We start from the raw sequence: 15,120 nt of genomic DNA on the forward strand, positions 1-15,120 counted from the left end.
CTTTAAAATCCTTTCAGGTGAAAAAATGCACCTGGTTTCCTTTTGCCTTTCCCCTTGCTCCAAACGTGATGTCCCTGTCTAGAAGAGGATAACAAAGCGATTCTGGAGAATATATTTTTGCTTCTATAGTAAAGACAAAGCAAGATGCACCATATTAGTAATTACAAGCTTCTCAGTAAAACTTTCAATAAAGCCCTTTAGAGGTGTGAGACACAGCCCAGGGAAATTACTGGGAGGTTTTTTTTCCATTGACTTGACTGTATTTGGCTTTGACATTACCTGATCAAGCAGCAGACACCACGAATTTCAAACAGTATGCTACTGTGCAGCTCTCTGCCTTCTTTATGCAATATTTACACAGCACACTCCAGGCAAGAAGGTGTCAGCTTTAGCTGCAAGAAAACATTCCACTTCACAATGCCAAATGATGCACGGTGCTGTCAGCCCTCTCTAATGATCCTGCTCTTCTCCATGGTTACTGGGGACCAGTTCCCTTTGTGTGAGCAGGCACAGATTAAGAGGATACAGCATGAAAAAGGAAGATTAAAAAAAAAAAAAAGAAAGAAAATCATGTCACATTAGAAGGCCCAGCTGTTTCCTCCCAAATGACTAAATTAGAGAGCTTGTACGTCACCTCCTGCCTCAGGTAGGGTCACATTGAATCCCTCTTCCTGTTTAATCCATGTAAAATGGGAAATGGGTTTTGAGGAAGGCAATGACAGAATACAAGGGTAGTATTTTTTCAGGCTGTGTACTTTCATCAGATAAATTGCAAGACTGCTTTGGAAGCCAAATAATATAATAGAAAGTGCTGCCACATGCTTCACAGGTAGCCTTAGGCTGACCACTTAACCTCTCTTTGCCTCATCTTCCCAACAAGGGTACCAGCACATACTCTGCCTCCCAGAGATGGGAGGAGGGCAACACCTCTGAGCCACCCATCTCTCCAAGGGCTGGGTGAGCGTGTGGGATGAACACAGGGGCTGCTCTGCGGTGCAGGAAGTCTGGGCTCTATTTCCTATTCCACCACTTGCTTCCTTAGGATGTCCGTTCATCGCTCCCTCCAGCCACTCATTCTGAGAAAAGGGCATGATTTGGACCCTCCATTCCTCTCCCTTTTAGCTCAAAGCAGTGAGACTGGCGTAATTTTGGCAACTTCCCTGCAGGCTGTGTTGCACAGGTGTGTCCCAGCATCCAGCCGCCCACTCAGGGCTCTTATGCAGCCAGAGGTCACCTGCAGCAGCTGAAATCATTTGTGCTCTTAGGACACCACCTCCCTGGTAACCAAGTCCCAGTTAAAGTCAATAGTGGCACCTTAGTCACTTTCAAAATGGAACTTGGAGGCTTTTGGAGCTGTTGCTGCCAGCTCATGGGCTTGCTAAAAGCTTTTCACTGAGTTCCCTTTTGGCTGCTCTCCCAGCACACTGCAGGCTCAGCCACAGGAGAGCCAGCACAGGCAGCCTGCCAGGATGTGAAGCCTCCTGCGTTATTTCATTCTGCCCTGACCACAACAAATCAGGACACTACCTTGTCTTTCTGTTGTTTTTTAATCTATTCCTAAGGCTGCAGACAGCCGTTTACTTTGCAAACTGTTGAATTTAGATACTAGCGTCTCTTGGCTGAGTGTTACCAACCCACAGCTCTGTTGAAAGAGAGGACTGTGAGTATTCCTTAATCCCTTGGGCTACTCTACTGCCCTATGAAGAAGCCTTGAGTTACAGGGGCAATAACTGCAAGACAGTGCATGATGAAAAGCAGGGCAACCTCTCAAGTGTCTGAGCTACTTTGCAAAGCTGCCTTGAACAAGTTCAAAGGACTGTGCCTCTCTTGGGCACTTCCTAAGTAAAGGTAACATAGAAAAGACCTCCAAGAGAGAGAATCACATGCATGTATGGCACTGAAAGGCTAAGAGGATGCTGAAAAAGGGAAGAAAATCTTTTGAGGCAGTGAATAGGATAAACCTGTATGTTATGTTGGTTTCATAAAACAATGGTCCCTGAAAAGTCAAAAACCAACCCCATGGAAACTAAAACCTCTGCTGTTCAAGAAGAATCTCACTTCAACAAGCAACCTTTCCATCAAAAACTGATAAGGAAGAGAGAAGGCCTCTGAGCACTAGTGAGTGAAGGCAGCTTTGGACTAGCAAGGTCTGATGTCTCCTTCCTGCCATCCCCACTCCTCTGGCCACTTAAGAGCAGGGAAAAAGGTCTGAACCAATTTGAAGAGAACTGTCTATCCACAGGTTCCAGATAGTTCAGAAAGATTGACTTCTTCCTGACATGTTTCATCAGACATTTAAAAACAATGACAATTTTATAGTCTGAAAAATCATAAGATTTGCATTTAAAACAGGTAGAGTGGTGGAGGTTATTCTTAAAGACGTATGTTTACCCCAGCAGGGTGGTGGTCTTCATACAGAGAAAGCCACTGCAAGGGAGAGAGAATGTTTTACCTCAGTCTGCGTTTTCCTGAGCTTTCCTCCACTCTGCACACAGGGGATCACAGCCACCTTTGACATAACCCTCGCTAATGCACAGAAGTTCAGTTCTGAGCAACGATGAACTCATGGAGCAGCCAGCTTATTTTCTGGCTCCTTCCCAGCACCCCAGGCAAAGATAATAGTAACAATAACTCTTCAGACCAGTGAGTCAAGCTGAATAATGGCCCCTGGAAGGAAAGCCACACAGGGTGTCTTGATGGGCGGAAGGAGAGAGCAGAAAATGGATCATAAGTCCTAAATAGGTATTCCATCTACTCATCTAAAACTGCCTTCTGATTCACATCAGGTCTCTCACCACAGACCACCAGCCATGTGAGCTCCAGGTATGTCACACCCTGTTCACTCTGGAAGAGATATGGCTCATAGTCTCCAGTTCTGCTAATTAAAAGGGTCCAAAAAATCCAGACTAAGCCTTTCTTACCCGTGAGCTGCTGGTACTCATAGCACAAGTGGCACATGGACCTCCTCAACTCAGACCTGATGACTCAAGTTGGGGGAATCCAGCTCCTTCTCTCATGGTAGTAATGAGGGACCATATACAGGAAACAAAGATTCCTGCTACTAAATCCACATGTCCAGACCCTCCTTGTCAGTGCTGGCCTTTGTATAACCAGCAGCTTGAAACAAAGAGAAATAAAGCCACGAACATGCCTGATCACATCCAAGTCACTCTTGAGCCTAAGACACACAGAACAGAGCTTGATGCTAGCAGTACAACTGTTTTCTTCAAAGCATGCTGACATTCTACAACAGGTCACTTGTGACAAGCACACTCACATTCCCCTGGGAGCAGTGCCAAAACCCAACACAGTAGGACTCAGCCCCTCACAATTCAGCAATGCCAGTGCCCTGAGGGGGTTAGCAACCATATCCATGCAGCAGAGAGGTTCTCACAAGAGTGATCTCGAGACATTTAGAGATAGCCTTAAGAAACAATCTCCCAGGGGAGGCATTGGGACAGTTTGCAGGCATCTCAGGTGACTAAAACCAGCAACACACCCCACTCTAACTGGAAAGAGACAGGGCAGCCACTCAAAGCAAGAGCATTTGACCTTCCCTCCATGCTGCAGAAAGCTGAAAAACAAAGCCCCATGGCAGCAGGAGTAGAGCAGTGCTGGAAGAGGAAATCCGTACTGATGCATCTATCCCTGCCGTTGGGATAACACAGGCACACTTGCAGACCTCAGACATGACCTCAAGCATATAAATGTCTAGTGAGATCGTGCACATCAGTAACTATTCGGTCCTCTATGGAAGAGCAAGTGCTCAGAGAGGGGGCTGGGAGATTCCATCCATTTGGCTTCTAATGAATGCTTGCCATCACCCAGGTCCTCCAAAGCTGTGAACAGGTGAAGGTGCTAACCCTCCTCTCACCTCCTGGAGAGCAGGATCAAGCACACCTGGAAGGCTGAGGCTCCCTGCAGGGCTTCTAAAGAAGTCAGACATTTGGGTAAAGAATAAGCTACCTGCCTGAAGATAACCCAGAAGCAGAGAGACAGGACGGGAGCACACCTTGTTTAAGCTCCTCAATGGGTGCTTAAAGGAGACAAGCATGAACAGTGGGTCTGCATTTCTGGTTCAGGATCATTTAATGTTTAATTCAGACTATAAGCTAGAGAAGCTACCCCTGAAACAGATCAAACTTCAACAACTGAGAGAAGAGTCTTTCAGGCTGTTTAAAACTTAGCAGGGGCCAGAAAAGGGATTTGGATCTTGTTACCAGCTTTTTCTCTTCAGAATGATTAAATGACACCTTCAACCATTAACTGCAGCATTCTAATCCACCCAGTTTCACCACAGCATTGCTCAGCCAATGTATCACCCTGGTTGCACCAAGGGTCTTCCCAGCAAACCCAGACTTGACCTTCCTGACATTGTTCTTGTTAAAAGAAAAGGGAAGGGGGAAAGCAAGGAGATTTACCATTTCTGAAGTATTATCAAGCACAAATCAATTTTTAAAAGGCCATCAGTATGGAGAGAGACTAGGAAATTAATTTTGAAAGTCAAAAGCTAGAAGAGCAGCAGTAGCTTATATTAGAGATATACCATACAAGATGCATGTGGTTATTGATCCAACCTTCTGTTTATCTTTTCACATGCTGCCATCCAGTGCCTCCAGCCAACCTAGTGATGTTTGCTCTACCCACTCGCTGACAGAGATGCAGAAGGAAGCATTGCAGGTTCCTTCCCTAGCAGTGTTTTCCAAGTGGAGAGATAGCTGGCTAGGTTCCTACCAAATAGCACTGGATCCAACATTTTAATCTCTTCCCATATGCAGTGCCCTACAAATCTTCCAATGAGGTATTAATCTCTTCAGAAGTTTCACACACAGGGATGAGATCTGCTTTAGGGAATGATTCCTGGCACCTAAGCCAAGCAGTGTAGGGGCTTATACATTACTCACGTGTAGCCCCCTCCACACGCCCACAATGCCTCAAGATTGGACTTCATCTCATGAGGCTCTACCATGGCCCTGAAAGACCACAATTAAAAGGAAAGGGAGTCATGTTAAAATGCCTGCAATACCCCTGTCACCATCCACCAGAGAAACACCACATTAATCCGATGCCAAAGTATGTGTCACATGGCCTTAAGGCATGGCATAAAGGTGTTTACAGATATTGGAGACAGAAAGGCCTTTTGATATTAGAGTTGCATAAGGCAGAGGGCACCAAGCTTTACACTCTTCAAACTATCCACAGGCAATGGAGAGAACTAAGTCCCGAGTCACATTTATATTCATCTCAGAAAAAAACAATTGTTTCATGTTAAAAAAGAGCACAAAATCAAACTAACAGTGATCACTGGATCAGACCTAGGGAGTTAAATTCTTTGACAGTGTGGGTTCACCCTCAGTGAGTTACTCCAGCCAAAGCCAGAGGAAAGGCTGCAGCACACACATCTGCAGCAAACTGCAATCTAGGCAACAAAGAAGAGTCCAAGACTTTTAGACCTGTGGGCTAATTCCCTCATCTAAAAGAAAGAGATTCACAAGGACATACCGGACCATTCTTTTTAACTGAATTACTCCAACGCTTGTTCGTCAATCAAGACCCTATTACGCTGAATACTGTATAGCCAGAGATTAAGCAGCACATGAGGCAGACACAACACTAGTCACCCAACAAATCATTTAGTTTGTGATTCTTTAGCCAAGAACTGGGCATGTAGGGACATGGAACTGTTATACAGAAGACAATATTAGAAAGGTGTATGAGAGAATGGTGAAAGGGAAGAAACAGATTTGCCACTAAAGGCATTAAAGAGCGCTTCTTGGAGCAGTTTAGGTTTCTCTTATTAAAATGCAACAACAATGACCACCAAGGAAATACAGATGTGTTTCTACAGGAAAACAAGGGAAATGTTTTATTTCAAAACTGTAAATATAAGATTTAAATCCTTGCTTTCTGCTTATTTTCCAACAAATATGAAATTAACGATATCAATTTCTCTTGGTCATCGGGAAGGTATTGCTACCAGTTCTGTATCTCTTTGCGCTTGGCACACCTACTTCTCTGATGCTGAATTGTCGCCACCTTTCAGGTCAGGTAAGAGCCTGCAGTGGTGTCAGCCACAATTCACAGCAGCAGCTCACAAAAACTAAAGAAGCCTTTCCCACCTGGAAGCGGGGAATGAGTAAAAGACTGAACGCACAGGTCCAACTGGCAACCTGAGAGGACACCAGACCTAAAACTTCCACTCCTAGGAACTGGGTACAAGACGTTTAATTCCACAGTAGATGAGAGCGTCAGCTTCACATCTACAAATCAGCATCTCTCAGCAACATAGTGCCCTCTAGCCTTAAACCGGGTTATGGTTTAAGCCTTAGAGGGAAAAGCTCAGCGATGTGAAATATTAACACAAAGCTTCATGTCCAGTCTTTGGCCTTATCTTTCAGGCAACTCATTCAAAATCTGTCCAGTCCTGAAGAAATCTGGCAGCCATGCAATACCAGGAAACACAGCACACTCAGAGCGATTTCACACCAGATGCAACACCCCTTCAGGTTTTTCCTTACCAAAGCTAGATGATTTATCTTCTCTACACACAAAATCCAACCTCCTCTGTGTTAAAATACAGGTTGTATTTTGATGAAAGAGTTAAAGGATTTGGTGCAACTAAAACCCAGAAACAGTCAGAGAAGGAAGAAAAGATACTTTCTCTACTTTTATGGATAGACAAAAGCTATTCCTTTGTATGCTGCAAACTCCTGCAGGCAAAGACACTTCCACATGACACCCTGCAACACCAGAATCTGGGAAGGTTGTTAAAAATCCTCTTCTGATGCTGCGCTATTGGCAGGAAGGTGTGAAAGGAGGAAGGTGAAAGAGGAGTGAAAGAGATCCCAAATGCTGAGTCTGCCTTGATAACTATGCAAACCAGCTCTCCCCTCAAACAAGAGTCTTAATATAACTTATGGGAGACAGCGAGCAAAGGTGCCGTCAGCACCTCCAGATCACTGACCCTACGGCAGGAGAGGTTTGCTCTGCTCCCCACTGGGCACTCCGTGGTGTCCTGGCCAGGATGTAGACAAACCGGGAAACTGAGAGAGACCTGTGCTAGATCTTGCTGAGCAAGAAAGGAAAGATCCACCTTCAGGAGGAAAGGAAACTTCAAAATGATAACACTTGAAAAAAAAAAAAAAAGGCGGAAAGGCAGCAGTCAAGCAGAACATAAAAACGGGTGAGGGAACAGAGCCGCATTTCCACAGCAAGCCACCTTTCCGCACGCCGCCCGGAGCCCCGCGGGCGCCTCACCTGCGTCCCCGCAGGGGCAAGCGGGGCGGGCGCGCCGGCAGCCTGGGGGCGGGCGCCTCGCTCGGGTCAGGCGGGGGACACCCGGCTCCCCCGGGCAGCGCCCCCCGGCCGGCGGGACACGCTGAGCGCTCCGGGTACCGCAGGCAGAACGCCCGGCGGCGGACGGGGTCTCGGCCGGGCCACGCCGCTACTCACGTAGTGCTTCGAGGGGTTCCTCCGCTTCTCCACGTCCACCACGTTGGCGTCCAGCACGCTGTAGGAGAGCATCTTCGCGCAGCCCGCGGCGGAGCTCCGCCGCTCCCTCCCGGCGCTGGCAGCACCCTCTGCCGCGCTGCCCGCCGCGGCGATGCCGGCCGGCGCGGCGGGAGGGAGGGAGGATGCCCCGGTGCCGGCTCCGCCCCTGCCGCGGCGGCTCCGCGCCCGACCCGCTGCCTCCGGCTGCGCGGCCAGTGCTGCGGCGGGAGGGGCAGGGCCCGGCTGGCAGCCCCGCCCCCGAGCGGCCCCGGGGGGCGCCGGCCGGACGGGAACAGAGGGGACCGTGTGGCGGGGGGCGCGGCCTGCCCCGAGACTGGCTGCCCTCAGGGTACCCCCTCACACAGGCCGGGGCGGCAGGGGGAGCCCCTCACCTCCCGGGGAGTCCCCCACCCCGGCCGCGCCCCCATTCTCTGCCTCGTCCCGGGGCTGCTGAGACACTCCGGCCCGTTCTCCGAGAGACGGCACGGCCGGGGCAGCGGAAGGGCGCGATGGCTCCAGACCCCTCCATCCCTGTAGAGTATCCAAAATATCCGCCTGGCCAAGGTCACAGCGGAAACCCGGCAGCGGTCAGGGCTGAGCCCGCAGTCCCCAGGCTCCAGCTGGGAGATCAAGGCCGGCCAGCGCTGGGGGGATCTGCACTGCCCCAGCCCGGGACCCCACACGGACCACAGAAGGATCAAAGCTGGAGGAAGGTCACACAGAGTCTCCATGGTGTGGGCTTTTAGAGCGATACACCCAGTTCAGCTGTTTATATACACACAGATAAAGGAGCATCATCTTCCCCAGTCACACTTCAAGAAGAGCTCGCCCTAAAAATGTCATGTTGTTTTCAATAATGCGTCACTACTTTGCATATGATTGTGTGGCAGTTACCTCAGAAATGGGAATTTACGTGTGATCTTCCAGCCCGCAGCTCATTTCATGACATCCATTAGCTATTCACCAAATTAACTGAAGTCACTAAGATCTCTCATTCCTCTGAAGCCTCTTCAAGAGCAGTCCATGCAGATTTTCCAATAGTCTCCCAGAGCACTGCCGACCTGTAAGCCCAGGAGCACAGATGGGTTGCAGCTCCTGGAGGGGGAAAAAAAAAAAAAAAGCAGCCCCACATTAACAGTGAGAATGGTCATTATCAACGTGATTTCCTTATCCATGTTATAGGCACAGTTTCTGAATCACAACTTTGGTACCGAGTTATTAGCCCTGTGACAATGATCATGAGATGATGGTGTCCCAGGGTCACAAAGCTGCAGATAGTTGAGCCTGAAGGCTGACATTTGAAAGTGAAGAAGTCCAGAACTGGTTTCCATGAGCACCTTAATAAAGAAGAAAAACCAGGAGCAGCACCAGCAGTACACGGCTAATGGCTGCTGCCAGGTGCGAACCAGCTCCCTACTGCATAGTGCCAGGGAAAGCTGCGCTGAACCAGCCTTCTCGTTCTTCCTCAGCTACTACACACAGTTTACGGAAACTAGTGAACTGACATGAAATGCTAAAATCTTGGCATTTCACCTAGAATGTGCACAGGCATACATGAGACCAGCTTTTGGTAATGGGGATAGAGGGGAATAGCCTCTGCTGTCGCTTTTCAGGGTTGTCTTTTCTCCTTCAGTGCACTCTCTTCCCTCGTCTTTGAGAGACTTCCCACCTCTAATCCTCACACATGACACAAGGCACCAGAACAATTATTTACATTAGAAACCTTTTCTGTTTAGACTGGCCAAGAAGTCCCTGGTGTGCAGAGCAAACAAAGAAAATTCTTCCTTGAAAATGTAAATATTCAAATAACCCATTGATAAAAATATGCCTGGTGTGGCCACTCTTTTGATTATTGGATGCCTCTTTCTTGTGAGCCATTATCAATACATATCACACATTCCATCCCCTTCTCCTATCACCCTGTCCAAAAAGGAAATAAAAGTTCCTCTCCATCATTAAAAACACTCAGGGTTTGTTTTAAATCAGCTTTCAAAACATTTCATTGTGAGGCAATGAGACAAAATACATCATTCGCCACACACTCTGCCCCATCCTTCCTGACATTCTTACTATCTGGCATCTTTTTATGGTATTCTTATCTGCTCTTCTAAGGAAGTAGCTGCTATTTTCAGTCAAACCTGAGACTGGTGCCTCAGGGTTTGTGCTCCCTTGGTGTCTACCCTGTACTTTGATGGCATCTGGTCCACCGTTCGACCTTTCCTCTGTTCAAGACAACTTGATTCTCCACCTCTCTGGCCAACCCTTTCCATCTGTGAAACCTGCCCAGCCCTTGTTCAGCTCTGGCTCCCTTCCTCCTCCATCATCTGCTGGTTTTGTGCTCACCACCACCTTCTGCTCTCCCTGTTTGTTTGTTGCATCCCTCCAGCTATGTAGGAAAAATGTATGTTGCTAGGGGCACGGATTGTTCTTTTAAAATATGTACAACACCCAGTCTTGTGGGAGTCCAATCCCAGACTATTGCAAGACTGGCAGAAAAATAACTGAAACCCGTTATTATGCTGCAGGCTTGTGAAAATCTGCTCCTCTCTTAGGCAGCAGCTGGGAAAATTAAACTGACAGCGCTTTCCAGCCTTGTGCTGGAGAGCCGGCCTCTGGCTGCTGGAATGGAACAAGAAAAAGACTGAGTACGCAGCAAAGAACACAGTGGGTTTGCTGGGTGATCGACCCCATGCGCAGAAGAGCCTGTACCTGATGAGGACCATGAACACACAGGCTGAGGCACCACAAATTTGTAGGAAAATTACTAACTTCAGGGATTTTAATCCTAAGTCTCCTGGTATTTATATTTCTTTTCTTAAAGACTCCATTACTGAAGTCTTATTATCACAGGGCAATATCACTGCTATTATTAAAAGTTTTAACACATATATTGATATTAACAGCTGATTTAATAATTCACCTGTACAGACTCATGCTTCCAATAAAATTCACCTGAGGAATACCCTGAGAAATTCAGACTTCTGAAGACTGAGATAAACCAGCTATTTAAAAAGCCTTCTTTTCTACTCAATTGCTAGGTAGGTATTTGAGCAAAGAATTTATGGGGTTTTTTTTAATGAGCAAACAGGTAATCACATTAACCTCACGGATCTAATACAGCTACAGCCCGGCAACCCAGACTGTGCTCCAATTACAGCAAAAGCTGATGCATGACAGAACGCGTGCGCGACGGCCTCAGAGCTGCAGCATTACTTGACTTTTCATATTTCCAGAGGACTTTGTCATGCTGGCAAATTTTTTGTAAATAAGCATTTGAGTTGTAAATTGAAAACACTTGGATCATGAAAACAGTGAGAAAATAAAACAAGGGACTGACTTTTCTGTGCTCCGTTAGGGCCATTTCTGATGTCTCTTATTAATTCATGGCATATCACTGTAAATAAGTAAAGCCCCCTGAATATTAAACCAGCCCTGTCTGTAGTGGCTCGAGTTGCTTTTAAGGACGACCTCTCTTTCTTGGTTTTGTGTTAGTTGTTTTTCTGTTGGTATGGTGTTTGTTTGATTTTTTGTTTGTTTGGGTTTTTTTCCTTTTTGCAAGGGCTGGGCAGCCAGGTTGAACACAGCCTTTTCCTCTCCTGTTAGCCAGGAGAGGCTCCAACCGTGCTCAGCACCCTGGGGTGAAGCAAAGTTCCCTGTGAGCTCAGCCCCTTGTGGGAAGGGGAGCGTTTCAGTGCTGTGCATGACAGATCAGACACACAACTCATTACTGGCAACTAGAGCTGCATGCATAATCTGCTAGACATGGTACTGGAGATGTGCCCCTTAGGGTTTTTTTGGCTCTGATGTGTAACAGCACAACACAGAGCCTTTGTTACACTCCCATCTCAGCTTCTGTACATACAAAACCTCAGCTTCTTAAAAGGGCTGCTTTCCGTGCAGTCCTTCCACTCCAGGGTTTCAACGTACACGTCTTTTGATAGGAGTGACAAGAATAGTAGAGCCTGTCTGGCATTCAAATCTCAAACTCTGGAACACAAAGCAAGACGTGATCTTTTTTTCCTATTTTTTAGAAGCCAATTGCTTTTTGTCTTCTTGGGAAATTACTGCTTTTCAAATAAAATTCACTCTGGAGATAAATAGGCCCAGCTAATTTGGTAGAAGGGAGCTGAAGGAACCATCTGCAGTCCTGGCAGAGCAGCCCCCATCACAGCACAGCAGCGTGCCCCTTCCCCTCCCAGCCCCTCACCAGAGAGCACCGCTTTATCAGCCCATCTGCAATCTGGTATAATGGAAAAAGCAAAATAATCATTCCCCCTGCTAGCAGTGTACATGCTTCCCCAACAGCATAACAGCTTTTACTTACATTATGAAAGAGCTGCTTCACTCTCTTGGCTTAAATTATAAATTATCTTTTTCTTGAAGGAGTTACCTTACAATTTAACCCTTTTGTGACTAATGTTATTTTTCAGCCCTTTTTAACCAGAGTTGTGGATGAAGGATTTCTAACCGCAGTATGTGCATTGTGTGCTCTGTTTAGGGTACTAGCAGCAAACTGCAGACTGTTTTTCATCCACATACACCTTGTACTTCTCCGTTGTTATGAAGGCTTTGTAGATATTTGTCGACATTGTTAGGAAAAAAAAGACACAACAAAGCAAGTCCAAACCACACTTAATGTATTATATAAATGTCAGACTTACCTTGGAGACAGCTGAAGTTTCTCGAAGTGATCACAGGTTTGGGATTGGGATTCCCCAGGTTGCTTCTTGGATTGTATTCCTGACTTCAGTTGGTCTCACTGCTCTCAAAATAGCATATTTTGAGACCGGCTTCTCCCTCATCCTCTGCAAAAAACTTAGCAACCCATTACTGAAAATGCAGAATTGTTACAAATAAAGTCAATCTAGGAAGAAGTCATCTTTCTTTGCATTTTCTTCCCATGTTACCACTAACTATATGAATGGACACGAAGTCCTCTGTATTAACAGATTTAAAATTTCCACCAAGTCCTCTAAAACTTGAATTTCTGTGTTCATTATTTTCACTCATTCAACCTCTCCTGGAACCAAACAGTAATTTTATTTGTCTGCACATCCCCTAGAGAAAGTAAGAGAGTTTATCTGCCAATACCCAAACTAAAAAAACATTTGACTGATGGACTGTGAATTATAAAAATGTATCAATGAAACCTTATGAAAAGTTAGTCATGGAACTGCAGTTAGACTATAAATGAAAAAAGCACAAGCACAACGCTGTAAGGAGAAATCTGTAACATGCAATCCCTACCACTCAGTAGTAGAGTGCATTGATTTTTATGATTTTTCTTAGGTTACCTTCATGCAAAAGCAAAGTGGCTTTCCCGGCAGAGAGACTTCTTTAGGAGGAGAACTTTTGGACTTCCTCAGCAGCAACATCACCCCACAAATAGTATTTCTTTTTCCCCAGTCATTACCAGATCAGGCTTTGTAAGGCAGTAGTGGAGGTGCTTGGAAAACCAAATGCTCTGTAGGATGTCTATTGCTTAGAAAAAGGAGTGAGATCAACCCAAAACAGATAATTTCTTGTGGAAAGTGGAGCTATGGTTTCTCTAGCAGGGCCTGGTGCAGGTGTGGTTTTCAGCTTGGACCAGTGGACACACCATCCACATAATTCCACGCATTTATTTGGATCCAGGCATGTTTTAAGCCATGGCCATGCAGCACTGGGATGCAACCCTAGAGACCATTTCACTAACGGGAGCCTTTCTTAGGCACTGCACTGGTGACTGGGGCACACAGAGACCACCCATGAGCCACAGGCAGCTGCTTCTTCAGGACCGCTGCTGTCAGTCAGTAACAGCCTCTGGGTGACAACTACATCAGCCTGTGCTTTTTGGTCCTCAAAGGCACTTTTTTTTGGCCACCTCTTACTTTAGCATCTAACTTTGAGCATCTGAGGAATTGGTCTTTTAGAAAGGACAAAATACCTTGCAGAACAGAGGAACTATTAAAGGATAGCATCAGGAAGGCAGAGGAAAAGCATATAAATATTACTGTGCTCTATATAAATGTGCCCAGCTGTTTATGATAAATGTTCTCTTACTCCATTTTTTCCTGCCCTCATTTCCTCCCCTGTTCTCTAATTGCAGAAAATAAAGTAGTACAAGTTCTTGGTTTCATTATATGTAACACCTGCTGCCTGTTCTGAAACAGATGTCTAAAGCATCATTAGGTAATTATTGCTTAGCCTTTTTCGACAGGACTAATTTCAAACATCTTTGTGCTAAATCCTTCTCTCTCAGATTCCTCTGTATTTCTTACCCTTTCCTACGTTCAGAGTTCCAACAAAATCTCCTCTCTGTATCAGTTTTCTCCTGTTATGTTAGTCTGGGATCACTCTAGTCACAGAAGGACAAAGAGAGAGACTATAACTACTTTGAACCAGGAATTAAGTGCCAGAGACTTTATTGGGGAAAAGAAGACAAGGTGAAGGAAGAAAACAATGAGAGAGTATCAGTCAGCATGGGGGCAGTAGTTTGAGAACACCAGCTGGCTTGTTACAGCTCTGGGCTTTTTTGTGGACATTACAGCAAATAAGAGTTTTACACACACACAAGGACAAGTCCTATACTCCCAATGTCAATGATTTAAATTTTGGCAAGAGGAGAAAAACCCAACTCCCAGCACCCTTTTCATTTCCCTACCACTGTCGTACCTGGCCAAGAAAAGCATGTGTTAGAATGAGGTAGGCCTGCAGGGCTTGCATGACTCTATTGTTGGGGAAAACATTTGAGGGAACCGACTCCTCCCTCCTATTTCCAAATATCACTGCAATATTTGGATGAGATCTCCACTCCTTAGACTTGGAAAACCATTAACTTTCCAGGTCAGTAAGAGACTTGGCATGTGCTTCTTTTAGCCCCATTGGCTGTTATGCAGTGACATGTATCTGCAATTTGTCTTACCTTGTTCACAGCAGAGGTGGGATGACTTCCCTGTCTACTTTTACCTTGGGGAAATTAAAAAGAAGAAGAAGGAACTAGACATCTCAGCCTAAATCTTCTAATGGAAGCAGTGGATTTGCTGCAGCTGCTCCTCTGGTTTTTCAAGCAAGACAAGCAGATGATTTGGCCTTTACATGCTTGTAGATTCTCAACTTGTTCATTGCAGGCCAAGGTGGCAGAGAGCTCCAGTTCTGGTTGGTAGGGAAGGAACTTCCATTCTTCCAATCAATAACAAAAAGCAAGCTAAAACAAGAGCTGTAGGACATGTTGTGCCAGGTTAATTGGCACCATACTGTTCTGTGGTTCAACACATGCTGAAAATTGTTCCTTTAGGTTATTTCTTTCACAAGTAAATTCCTGGTTATGCTATGCACAGGCAATCTTGTTAAGCTGGGCTGGTTTCATCTTGTAAATCACTGTGACTAGATTAATATAGCCTCCATTGCACACTGAAAAGATCTTAGTAGGAATGGGCTGGTGACATTCTTAACAATCAGTTACTTAACTTTGTACCCTGATTTTAACGGTTTGATTGGCAGTTTCTATCACAAATGTCTGCCTTGGCATGATCTTTAGGAGCAAACTTCAGGAAGAACAGTCCAGTTGCTTCTTACAAGAGCATTTCAGAACAAGCACTCCTTGTGGCAGCTGAGGTTACTGACGTTACAAAACCAGGTTCCTTGGGA

At 45.9% G+C, this 15,120-nt stretch overlaps 1 protein-coding gene across 3 annotated transcripts in view; it reads right to left on the reverse strand.

Annotated features, from left to right (window-relative positions):
• SH3PXD2A (SH3 and PX domains 2A) overlaps window positions 1-7,609 on the reverse strand; it is a 266,897-nt gene extending 259,288 nt beyond the window's left edge. For 2 of the 3 annotated variants that reach the window (XM_065843084.2, XM_065843083.2), the window contains exon 1: window positions 7,453-7,608. In XM_065843084.2, coding sequence (XP_065699156.1) covers window positions 7,453-7,524 — 72 coding nt within the window. In that variant the 5' untranslated portion in view covers window positions 7,525-7,608. Of the gene's footprint in view, window positions 1-7,452 lie in introns of all 3 variants that reach the window. The other variant, XM_065843086.2, reaches the window with a different exon arrangement.
• Window positions 7,610-15,120: the final 7,511 nt, after the last annotated feature.

The sequence above is a fragment of the Patagioenas fasciata genome, chromosome 8 (assembly GCF_037038585.1).
Source record: "Patagioenas fasciata isolate bPatFas1 chromosome 8, bPatFas1.hap1, whole genome shotgun sequence".
In the NCBI taxonomy this organism is placed as follows: domain Eukaryota; kingdom Metazoa; phylum Chordata; class Aves; order Columbiformes; family Columbidae; genus Patagioenas; species Patagioenas fasciata.